The sequence below is a fragment of the Tauraco erythrolophus genome, chromosome 4 (assembly GCF_009769465.1).
Source record: "Tauraco erythrolophus isolate bTauEry1 chromosome 4, bTauEry1.pri, whole genome shotgun sequence".
Classification (NCBI taxonomy): domain Eukaryota; kingdom Metazoa; phylum Chordata; class Aves; order Musophagiformes; family Musophagidae; genus Tauraco; species Tauraco erythrolophus.
The window spans coordinates 55,998,201-56,010,849 of record NC_141468.1 but is presented as its reverse complement, the minus strand read 5'-3'; the positions used below and the strand labels follow the sequence as shown (position 1 = coordinate 56,010,849).

Here is a 12,649-nt window from a genome sequence, read left to right as displayed (position 1 = left end):
AAGCAGAGCAACCTACATAAGAACAATAATAGACCACATGGAGTGACAAGGCACTGTAGAGTTAGCCACAATGAAAGAGAAGACTGGAAGATCTGATAATAATACCCTTCTGAAATTCCTTCTTTAAAAACGCTTGTTAGCCTCACATGAAAAGGCTGTGAGGAAAAATGAAAGAAAATGTTTTGAATCAAAACTGATTTTTATCTGTGGCACAGCTTTGAAAGAGCTTTACATATATTGTAGTGTTCGGTATTGTGCTAGTTCAGTTTTTAACTACAATATAGGTAGAGTTCTAGGTACTTTATAGGTATCTGATATCACTCCTTTCCTCTAGAATGTATTAGGGGAGTGTCGTTATTTGAAATTTTGGGATCACTAGAATTTTTCAGAGAGAAAATTCTCTCTGAAAGTTCACAAGTTTCAAGTGACCTGCTCTGGGCTTTGTCTTGTAACAAAATTGCTCTTTAAAATAAATTTTGCCAAAGGTCAATATAATGTTTGACTTAACTCAAAATATGGACCAAAGTTTCAGATACTGGTAATCTTCACCGAACTAAGAGCAGAGAGGAAATAGATGCTTTTACTGAAGCTGTATATCTGAGTTTCACATAAATGAAAATAAATCTGACTTTTTTTTTCCCACCAGCACTATTCAATTATAGCTTTTCCGCTTCAAGTAGTTATTTATAGACCTGAACATAAAAGTTGATTTTAGCCAAGTGTTCTCATTGCTCAGAAACTGAAAAATCAGGAAAAGATCATACCTCTTCCCATACTGACTTCAAATCACATCCTGGCTCATAAGAAAATGAATGTAAAGCAGAATTTCATATACCACATATAAATGTTAGAATATTCACCTACTCCTTCCATTTAATATATTGCTTTAGTCAAAGCAGCCATTTCTTAATTAAAATCAAGGCAAATTCCAAAGGAAATAGGTGCTTCAGTATTTACTGTAAAGTGGGGAAGGAATGTGGGGAGTATCAACAAGCTTTAGAAGAACTGTGCTTGTCTATTAGCCTGTGCCTACTAGGTAAAATGTCTTAACTCCACAAAGAACCCATTTGTTTTTTGCTAATATAAAGAAGCAAATTCTATACTGTGAGATCAATGCTGTACTCTCATGTCACCAGCACAGTGTTATGGAATTTAATATACAAAATGCTTTTCAATATGCTCATACTGCAGAGTGATAATATGTGATTTATTTTCCAATGGAGGTGGATCTACTGACATTATCTCCAAAGCGATACAGCTGTTTACTTCAAAATGCAGATTTTTCAAATTTAATTCTTCTCTGTCAGAGGTTCATGGGAGTTTTTCCACTGACCTCAGAGTGAGATAGTGAATCAATTACTAGACCCTTTTGTAAAACTGCATCAACAGCACCGTGGTATTAAATATGAAAATATGATCTGGTCTTTGCCAAGCCTGTACATTTTTTTAGGCTTTTTGTAGACATTTTCATTTAATTGGCCAAGGTATCAAAAATAAAATGAAAACAGCAATATTGGAAGTTTTTAATTGCATTAAGTCAGGCATAAAACATGCATTGAACATAACCTTAAAGATATTTAATAATTGAGTGAAAGCACTTCAAAGATTCTTGAAAAATACTCATCTCTCAAGCTCAATAACATTACAGCTGAGATGAACTTGGTTCATTGCTTTCCCGTCTACCAATAAAGTATTAAACATCCCCACAGAGGAAGCAATAAATAAATAATGTCATTGCTATTACAAGTAAGCAAGGTGCATGAAGATGAAAAAAAAAAGCAGTTACTGTGGTATTTTAATCCCAAGAAACTCCCTAATGAGATATATGAAAAAAAAGATACAGTGCTTACACTAACACATTCATTCTTCTATAAGACTCCATGAATTGAAAAATATTTCCGTATTCCTAAAAAAGGCAACACTGATAAAATGAATTGCCTCTTTCATATGGCAGATGTCTTAAAAATGTAACTGCTGTATTTGTTTTCGCAGATGTCCTAATGTGTAATCACTCCCTCTAGCCTTCCTACAAACACAGCCAATAAACTTTTCCTTCCAGCTTGACCTTAACCATTATTTTTGTTATTGGGTCCAAACAAAAATAAACTGGACTGGCATAAGAACTGTACTCACCTATTCATGAACTTGTATCGTCGGTGCAGGTAATAGATTTTTCTCCTGGAAGAACAGCAAAAATGAAGCCAGTCGAGAAGAAAACCCATCGTCAGTTACAGTATGAACTAGCAAGGAAGGAAAGGAGATTGAAGACAGAAGCCTGTAAGAGGTGGAGGAAGAGACTAAAAGAGAGATTAACAGAACTGTCAGAGGAAGCCACACAGACTCTGGTGGCGTTTGAATTGCAAGGAGGTCCTAATTTTCCCATTGTCTTCTCTTTTTCTGCTACTTGCCATGTATGAAAGGCAGCGACCCAAAGATGTATCTTTTTCAAAGAAGTCCACAAACTGTTGCAGGAATTCTATAGGACTGATACAAATATGGATAAATTATCTCATGTCCACTAGTGAATTTTTAAGGCTGCATTTGGTGAAACAGAAAGGTGAACCACTTAGAAAAGCCAGGAAAGTGGTACCTGATGCTGCAATATGCCATAACACATGCAGTACCAACTGGGACCAGTGCTTGCTGTTGGGGTAACGTCCCTTGAAACAGAATATCGGCTACACAAGCAAATGAGCACGTGCTGGACACCTTCCCCAAGTGTGCAGCCAGTCCCTCTGCCCCTCATACAGGCACAGCTTGTTTCTGTTGTCAGTGCAATAAGCTGCGTGGGAGTGCGTGTGGGGAACAAGTGAGCAGACAAGAGTGCATGAGCAGACACATGCTGACTACACTCTTGGATTGCTTCCCAACCAGCCCCAGGTGGGCAGAGCGGCCCCTTAACCATCCTGTGTACATCCAGAATGGGGAGTCCACCTCCTGTCCCATTCTGCTGCTGGTGGCTCTTGTTCTCCTTGTGTGTGCCTATAACAGCACAGCTGTCAGGATTCAACAAACTGTCTTTCAGCAGAGAGATCACATCTTCACGAGAGTTAGGAAAATCTAAGGGCTTTTAGGTGCAGGTTTGACACTGATACTCCTTACTGGGAGATTTGGGTGCCCGCTTGAACTCTGGTTTCCTCCTCCAGAGGCTGACTTTGTCATTCACTGAAAGTCATTGCTAAATCAAGGTGATTTCTATGTATTCTGAGAGGTTCCATTGTGTAATGCTGAACTGTACCACTTCTGGAAAATGAAGGGCTCGCACCACGCATATTCTCAATATTCGTTTATACTAAAGGTGCTGTAGGAATGCTGTTAGTGCCTTGGAAGCAAGCATGGTTGGGAGCTTTCTAAAATAAGATAGCACTGATGCTTTATAAACTAGAGAAAAAAACTGGTTAGTATTCCAGGTTAATTTTCAGAACTTAGAATTTAAATAACACACAGTATTTTGACATTATTTTTATTATCAGTGCCCATATTGCACTGGTGAAGTGAAATTTTCAAAACAATTTCATGTTGGCCAGCCTTCTTTGGCCAGCTCCTCCACAAGATAGTGTTATTTATCTTGCACTACTCATCAGGAGCAGAGAAGGTTAAAGCTAAGTGTTTCTGAAGATGCCATCCACTTCTTGATTTTACTTCAAATATTCAGAGGTATCCACTGTTTTGGTACCTTTGCTTTGAAACACCACAGATTTTATTCACTGATGTGTGGACCTTGGACAATTCCAACGTAAAATATTGGGAGCTTTAAGCAATCAGCAATCCTTAAAACAAGAGGTTAGACAAGGACACCTGGAAACAGGCAGTACAGACTAGTCGACAATTTGTAAAATGCTGGTCCTTGTTCTTAAATGGTAAAAAGTACTTTTGCTCTTAAAATAAAATTTAAGAGCCTGCCCAGCAGATATTATAGAATCATAGAATCATAGAATGGTTAGGGTTGGAAGGGACCTCAAAGATCATCTAGTTCCAAACCCCCTGCCATGGGCAGGGAAATCCTCCACTACACCAGATTGCCCAAAGCCTCATCCAACCTGGCCTTGAACACCTCCAGGGATGGGGCATCCACAACTTCTCTGGGCAACCTGTTCCAGTACCTCACCACCCTCAATGTAAAGAATTTCTTTCTTATATCTAACCTAAACATGCCCTCTTTCAGTTTAAATCTATTGCCCCTTGTCCTATCACTACACACCCTTGTAAAAAGTCCCTCTCCAGCTTTCCTGTAGGCCCTCTTTAGGTACTGGAAAGCTGCTATAAGATCACCCCAGAGCCTTCTCTTCTCCAGGCTGAACAGCCCCAGCTCTCTCAGCCTGTCTTCATAGCAGAGGTGCTCCAGCCCTCTGATTATCTTTGTGGCCCTCCTCTGGACTCGTTCCAGTAGCTTCATGTCCTTCTTGTGTTGGGGACTCCAACACTCCAATTAGTAAATTACTCCAATTAGTAAATTACCATAATTTCCTCTTAACAATACTGTGATAATCCTCTTTCTATGGATGTGGAAAGCATGAAGCCATGGTCCTGAAACTGGTCAAGAAACCTTTAGTATTTTTGGTGCTTTCTATATAATCTGTATGGCATCTACTTTGCTATCTGCTGGGAGATAAGATTTCAAAAAAAGAAATTCAGATAAGGTAACAAGCTTCTCACAGTGACTAAAATCTTGAGTTCCTGGTGTATTCCTTAATTATGAGACTTTATCTTCCTACTGGGGCAGGATCATCCCAAGGAACGTCACAGAAGTCAAAGGAGGTACACTTTTGGCCCAGCCTATTGTTTCTATGGCTAGAATACTTTAAAAAAAGAATACTAATATCTTGCAATGACTTGCAATAGCTTTTATATTTTTTCTCTTTAGGATTAAAAACACAAGAAACAACAGTTGAAGATTTGTTGAAAAAATGAAAACCAAAATACAAACATAATAATTGCAATTTTGTCCTTAATATATATCCATTTTTCCTAGTAAGTTCTGTACTGCTACAGCTTGTCTCATACCAGAGTCATTTTTCATCCTTAAGAAGAAAACAAGAATAGAAATCCTACAAAGGACACCAGCTCACTAGTTGCATATTCTGGGTCTGATCCTTTTCTTGTTCAGGAGTAATTCCATTAAAATCAATGGAGTTATGCATCTATAAACCCTGCTAATTGAAAGAAGAATCAAGACCTCTCAGTTCATGAGTTTTGGTCGGTTCCAATGGAAGTCTTTATGCTATTTTAACAGTTCTGATAACCAGCAGAGTAAAATCAATATTTTACATAGAAAATTTTATAGCCCAACATGCAAATAATATTAAATAATTAATAAAAATAATCTGAATGACAATGTGGAATGAATTTGGCTATCAGTAGCATTTAATATAAGTTCTTTATTTCTCCAAAGAAAAAAGCATTTATAGTCTGAATTGTTCTCTTATTAGATGAGATACTTATTTGTAATCTGTGTCTCCATAATTACACTCTATACAAGCAATTTACAGGTACTGAACATACCAGATACGTCCAACAGACATGCACCTTCTGTGCTGCCTTACGTACCTGGATCTTCTTGACCTCCCATTGATTTCAATGAAATGTCCATTTAAAAAACAGCAGCGCACAAGTATGCAGGGGGCTCCAGCACTGAAGGGGTTAAAGGGCCTAAGGATAGAATACCCCATGAAAACAGCTGCACTGCTACAGCTCACCTTAATTTCAAACCAGTATTGTACTGAAATTGCAGGCATTAACAAGAAACAGCAATGAATATGGTATCTAATGTACTCTGTTTATATTTTCTAAAGACGTGTGGTATCTTATAGAAGAGCTTTTCCACGTGTATTTTGGTGTTATTATTACATTAGCTTTACAGTATAGTGTGATTTCAGAGGTTGAGACAAAAGACAGCTACACCTACCTGAAAGGCATTCTTACATTCATTAGCTCAGCATATTTGCCCAGGACCTCCCAAGGGGCATGCAACTTCACAAAGATGATATCACTGTTTGTTAGAGATGACTGCAAAAGAAAAACAAAACAGCCACCAAGGCTTACTTTTTCAAGTAAAAAGGAAAGAAACCATGCTCAGTGATCAATATCTATTTTCTGGTCTTGTGTCACCCCTTCCACTTCCTGATTCTTTCTCAAGTATGTGTAGTTTTATCAGTATTTTGTCAACTCATTTTCGTTCTGGTTTCCTGAAAGCCATGTTGTGACTCCATTCTGGCCTGCATGTGCGTTTCCTTCACATGGAAAAGAGGACATGGAGGGGAGGTTGAGATGCAGTTGTGTGTTAACCAAGTGTGGGTGGGAATGAGGTTGGTGGGTAAATCTGGGTCTGGAAGCTTGGTACCGAACTTCAGCTAAAAGCAAAATGGCAAGTCAAGATCTGATTCTGCCAATTGACCTGGGTTTCTGCACTCACACACGAGTGCGGATGTATGGAGACACATCTAGCAATCAAGAAAAGTTTGTATGACAGTGTGGTCTTATCATTGTTGCCCCACATGGACAAATAATGACGTCCCAGCTACAGAGCCCTGGTCTCCAGCCTCCCTTCCTCCATCTTCCCTCTTGGCCCCATGAATTCTGAATGTTAAAGTCAGCAGGAAAAAGGAAATCTGATGCTGCACACAGCATAGTACTGTACAGATTTGTTCCCCAGGAAAGTCGAGGGCCATGACTAAGCCAGCAAGATCTCTTTGCAGTGCTACCGTCTTCTTCTCTATGGATTGTATGTGGCGTGAAGAGAGCTTTATTGTAGGGTATGTGCACCAGGATGGCTGTTACCTAACAGAGGCTGTCTGGCAAAGAACAGAGAATATGCAATAAAGAGAAGAAGAAGAGAATTTTAGCTCTGTTTGCACTCAGGAGAAGAAATAGTACTTTACAAGAAAGCTACAGCTGGGTCAAGTGGAGCTGACCTGAGAACACAGACAGCCACATGTTAGTACTGGAAGATGAATTGTTCAAATTCTAATGAAAATCAATGAAATTCTCATAAAATTGCATACAATACAGCTTGAGACAACTGAATGGATCACATTAACAGGGACAACTACTACAGGCTGAGTTTCGGGAATACCCAGGAAATGAGTAAACATGTACAGGGTATGAGAAAAGGAAAGTATGAAGACTGAGAAAACCAGGCAAGAAAATTTTTAGTTGGCTTTAGGGATGATTTCCTAGTTTTTTAGACATTGTACGATATTCAGTGTTTCTCACATTAACTCTTGGTTAACACAGCTTATAAGGAGTTCTTAGATCTACCATTGTTTATCTGGGAGCTACAGTAACTATATGGGTGGATGGCTGACATTTATACTTTTGATGCCTATTTGATTCTTCCCTCCACTATTCTCATGCTGAAATTATTGAATATATATAGAAAATATACTGAATTATTGAATATGCTATAGCATATTTATATCTTTAAAGCAGATAAAATATTATCACTACCTTGTGATGTGACAGGAATGAAAGCTCCAACAGTTAAGATAGATATATATGATTTTTTTAGCACATAAAAAAAAAGAAAAAACCCTAACCCAGTCAACACACAGTTAACATTTTTTTAAACAAATAGAATATTGGAATCCTCAAAAATGGACACAGAGACGTATTTATACCCAAAGTACTATTGGGCTGCACGAAAAAAATGGATTTAGTGCATAGTGGAACAAGTGACTTTCTGGTATTAAAAATTGCATTAAAAAAATCTTACTATTCTTTTGCTGATGACTTTCTGAAAAATACTCCAACATGAAATGATACAACAGCAACAAAATACACCCAAGACACTTCCGTCAAAGACTATTAATTCAGTTGTACTCTTTCCATTGACTTTTATGGATTCTAAATCAGGTCTCTAACGACGTTTTTCTTTATAGGTACATTTTACAAATTATCTTTTATTTTCCCATGCGACTTCAGCGACTTCAGAATCCACAAAACCCAGACTAAGCTCTGCTACCCTAAAAATTTCCTGCAAACTACTCTCTCAAAGATGAGGTTAAGTCAGCAGTGGACTGGTAGTTTTGTCATAAACAGTTCAGATTAAAAAAACGCAAACAAACTCCATCAAAACTCAGAAGAACCATCTGATAAGCCCAATATACAGAAAGAAACTACGGTCCTGAAACACTAACAAAGTTTGAGAAATGGAGCAAATTTATTAAAACAGTCTATAAATTTAGTGATCGATGTTAAAGAGAAAGCTTATAGGCATTTTCCTGCACATTGCAGTTTAAGCCTTACTAGATATGGCAGCCACAGTAACATGACTTGTGGAGTTGCTGTTTCATAAGTGAACACAATTTTAATCTAAATTTGATTTCTTATGTGTTACATGTTTTCACAAAGAAACATGAAAAAATTCCATATAGTTATCACAAATATAAATAAGATGTGTAAAGAATGTTTTTTACTCAATATCTTGTAATGTTATTTTATCAACTTTGTCAACAGAATATCTAACCAAAACACACTTGGGAGGTTCAGTTATTTCAGAAGAAAGTGACAATAACGCTAAATTATTAATATGGAAATCCATTTCTCTTGAGTTTGCTCATGTTAAGTATTTGTCAAGGAAAGCACTGAGAAAGATTGAGAAAAACAAGACTGGAAAGAGAAGAACAAATCCAGATGGAGAAGTAATTGAATAAAATGTCACACTCGCTTACCCTAAGGAGAAAATAGCAAATCAAAATATCTGAAAAAAAAATATCAAGAGCACCATCTTAGTTACAAAAATACTTTGATGAATGGAATCTGCTAAATTCTCTTTGTTAGATTAGTAATTAGACACAGTAACCTTCAGCTTCTAAATGTTTCATTGAGAGGAGAGGAGCATTCTTCTGTTGTAATTGACTTTCGAGGCTTGGCTCATTAAACGGTTTGCAGAAGTAAACTCAATTTCACATTACAGGAGGATGCAAACAAAAATCAATGTAACATTGCTCCCCTCGGAAATTTAAATAAGACAACTATCGACATGAGCGATCTGCTAGAAAGTGATGTCTAGATGATGAAGAAAGAAAAACAGTGGAATCAAGGGGAAATGAGATAAAACACTTTGCAAACACAAAAATGGAATGTGTTTGGAATCGACCTGTGGCACCAGTGCCTATACAGCTATCACCATATGATAACTGCCAGGTCACCAATGTTCAAATAAACTGGTTTTTCAAACTGATTTCTTGAGGAGGAATATTCATAGCAAAACAGATTTTCTTCTGGTCGGTAATTTTCTTGCTGGTCTTCAGAGCAGTGAAAATCCAGTGTGACAAGAGACTTGTCAGAATCAGAGAATCTCAGACTAATTTAGGTTGGAAGGGACCTCTAGGGGTCATCTGAGCCAAGTCTCTAGCTAAAGAAGGGCCAACTGGGATCAGGTTGCTAAGGGGCTTGTCCCCTTGAGTCTTGAATATCTTCACAGGCAGAGATGTCACAGCCTCTGGGCAACTCACTTACTGAAACTGACTGGAGAAGAGAATATTTCCTATGGAAAAACTGTACTCTTCTCCAGAGAAATGTTGGTTGGAAACTATAAGTTTCTAGACATAAGAATTCATGAAAATTCAAAATGTTCAGTACAAAGATAGCATTCTTTGTAAAACAACTTGTTTCTTACAAGAACATTTTTTTTAATTATTATTCTGATTGAGAAGCACTTGCAAAGTGTATTTAGTTTATTTAAATCCTGATCTTTAAAACAAGTTTGTATGGTAGAATTCAAATCACTAGAGTCTGGGTTACAGATAGTCAATATATAATGGGTTTCAGTGTTCAGTGCCATTAATCTACTATTTTTCACAAGGTGTAATTTTTCCCTCTTTCTTCTTTCTACTTCACAATCCCATTTTACAGCTGGAAATCGTATTCCATAGTTCTTAAAAATATTAGATCAGTATTTGATAACCACAGGTTTCTATAGCCCATATCTCTATTTTATCTGTGTTTCTATATATCTATATAGATCTATGTCTATATAATATATAAAAAAGAGATATCTCTCTATATAGGTATATATCTATATAACATATAAATATCTATATAATGAATCTCTCTATATATCAGAGATATTCATTTATTCCCAAACTTTCTGACTCACTGACAAATGACTTTAGTACCACATCATTGCTGCTAACCCTGGAATAAAGGCAGTGCCATAGATCCATGTATTATAGACTTGTCCTTCTGGCAAGACTACTTTTCCCTTTTACCATCAAGTTTTTACAGACATTGCATTTCCCAAGGAAAACAAATCAACCACAAACATGTTTAGAAACAAAGCTCCATATTTTTTCTCCAGTATCACTATATAAGAAGTGAAAGAGACTATAGTAGGGGCCATTTACGTAACTCCAAAGGCATAAACACCTGCTTTGGTGAGTTAGTAGTTAGCTAGGCCAAGAAAAACTTGTAAAGGGCAAGTTCCTATTTTCCTTCTGAAAGCAGGCACAGAGTGATGTTAACTGCAGTTTAATTTAAGTGCCAGCTACTAAACTCACATGTACTCCTGCAGGCATTCTGACTCCTTTTGATGGCAGGATTTAAATACATATATTCACTATTGACCTGACTCCACTCTTTGAAGTTACCATTGTTAGTCTGAATGGAAGTAAAGTTATGCTGACATTGAACATCTCTTGAAAAGCTCACATTTTGCTGTACTTGCAGGCTGTCTTCCAGGATCAAGGCTGGAGATTAGTGCCTTTTGTCAAATATAATTTTGAATATTCTCCTCCAACAAGTACTTTTTTTGTTCGTTATCAATAATATTGTCAAGTCATTTAAAGACGAAAACAACTGTAGGACTCACCTTAATACAAGCATTTCTTGAGTCTAAAAGTTAAGAAAGTTGAGAAAAGAGATTCGCGGCATATAACCTTGAAGAATGATAAAATTACAGTGTCTCCAATTGAATGGTGTAATTAATTTATTCGCCTTGAAGCTACTAGGCAGGCAACTGCAAAAAAACAATGCTCTCATTCATGTATGCCTATCTACAGAGAAAAGAATTCAGAATTTGCCATTAAAGTGTTTTTCCTATCATCACTTCAGAGAAATATACCCAAGACTGAGGTTCTCTTCACCTTCTTAAGTCTTTCTTATAAAAGTAAAAGGAGAAAAATAAGATTTTGAAACAGATCCAGCAACCAGAATTAAACCTCACGTACTTTAGCAAGACTCTGCAAAGCAAGTTAAAAAGCCAGAATGCAAACAGTGCTTTAATTTCTGGCAAACATAGCCTATTTCTGTTAAGACCATAATGCAGGAAAAACCAGAAAAGGAGGGACAATCAACATCCTTCCTGTAGTAACAATTCTCTCTATAATCAGGATCCATATGACATCTGAGTACGTAGTAAATAGTAACTGCTACAGGTTCCACTGTTTTTGAGAATCCCTCTGTTATGTTAACAGCACAGATTGATTTGCCATGTGTAGTGAATAAAGTGGAAGAACAAAAACCAGCAAATTTTAGTTGGTTAAACTATTCTTCCTCTGCAAAAACAGAGTAAATGTAAATTCACAAGGGTAGTTCCATAGAACTGGAAAAGCAGCAGTAATATGCTGCCAATACTTTTCAAAAGTGCATACGTTACCACTGGGTAATTACTTAGATACTGTCAATATATGCTTGGTCTCAGGGAAAAATATTACATACTCACAAGCATTAACCTCTACATTCATGGATCAGAGGAATCTAGCAAATAATAGTGCAAATATCTTTCACATACACACTTTCAATCAAAGTACAGGTTTAGCGAAAAAGGGGAATATACTGCTCACATTTCAACTAGGATTTTAATAAGTTTTTGACTTACAAGAAACTATAGGGTAAAAGCAGTAAGGATGAAAATAAGAGTAAAAAAGAAAGCCCTAACTAATAAATAGGAAGCTGTTAATATAACAATTTTGACATAAGAGAAGACTGACATATAAAATATAGAATAACTTGATATAAGGAGACAGAGTCACATGATTACAATTTAAAATTATTTTTATATGAAATCTCATGGCAAAATTTGATGATGAGGTAAAGCTTCATCTTTACTTTGCAAAATACTTCCAGAGGTTCAGCTCCAGTGGAGTTAGTAAAGCAGGCAGGTGGCTGGCTATTGCCAGCTTTCAGGCAATGTGTCATCTAATCCAACTCAGAGCAGGTGTCATTGTTACAGTGCTTAATTTCTGGCAGCAGCTGACAGGATCGCAATGCTGGAACAGAACAGAGTTAGTAACAAGGGGAAATGTTTGCAAATGTCCTTTCATGTAGCAAAAATGTGTGAGTGGGAGAGAAACTTGAAGAACAGGATAGGTTATTTGACTAAAAGTACAATACAAATACTACCTTATTGCTCAAATTTACTTTGCAACGATGAGTTTACAGTCTGCAGTAGAGAGATACAAATTCCTTCGAGATAAGAAACAAAAGGAGAAAGGATGTCTATAATTCTAGCTAATGTCAGCTGAATCTAAAGGATGGCTTTCACAGTAAGGTAACTTGGATGTCGTAAATCTACCACAGAAAAAATATCATCTGACTTGGACTTCACTTCCTAGAGAAAAAGATTAGAAATACCTGCAGCATGACCATCTTAATGGAAGAGATTGATCTGACTGTGAGGCAATGATAAAACATTTCTTCGTAATCCCAC

At 36.9% G+C, this 12,649-nt stretch overlaps 1 protein-coding gene across 2 annotated transcripts in view; it reads right to left on the bottom strand.

Moving 5' to 3' along the window:
• The window catches only part of ANO4 (anoctamin 4), a 230,554-nt gene that overhangs the window by 67,754 nt on the left and 150,151 nt on the right, over positions 1–12,649 (bottom strand). For both annotated transcript variants that reach the window (XM_086610056.1, XM_086610057.1), the window contains 3 exons: positions 5,906–6,006; positions 5,548–5,649; positions 2,134–2,178 (listed from right to left, as the gene is read on the bottom strand). In XM_086610056.1, coding sequence (XP_086466182.1) covers positions 2,134–2,178; positions 5,548–5,649; positions 5,906–6,006 — 248 coding nt within the window. The remainder of the gene's footprint in view (positions 1–2,133; positions 2,179–5,547; positions 5,650–5,905; positions 6,007–12,649) is intronic.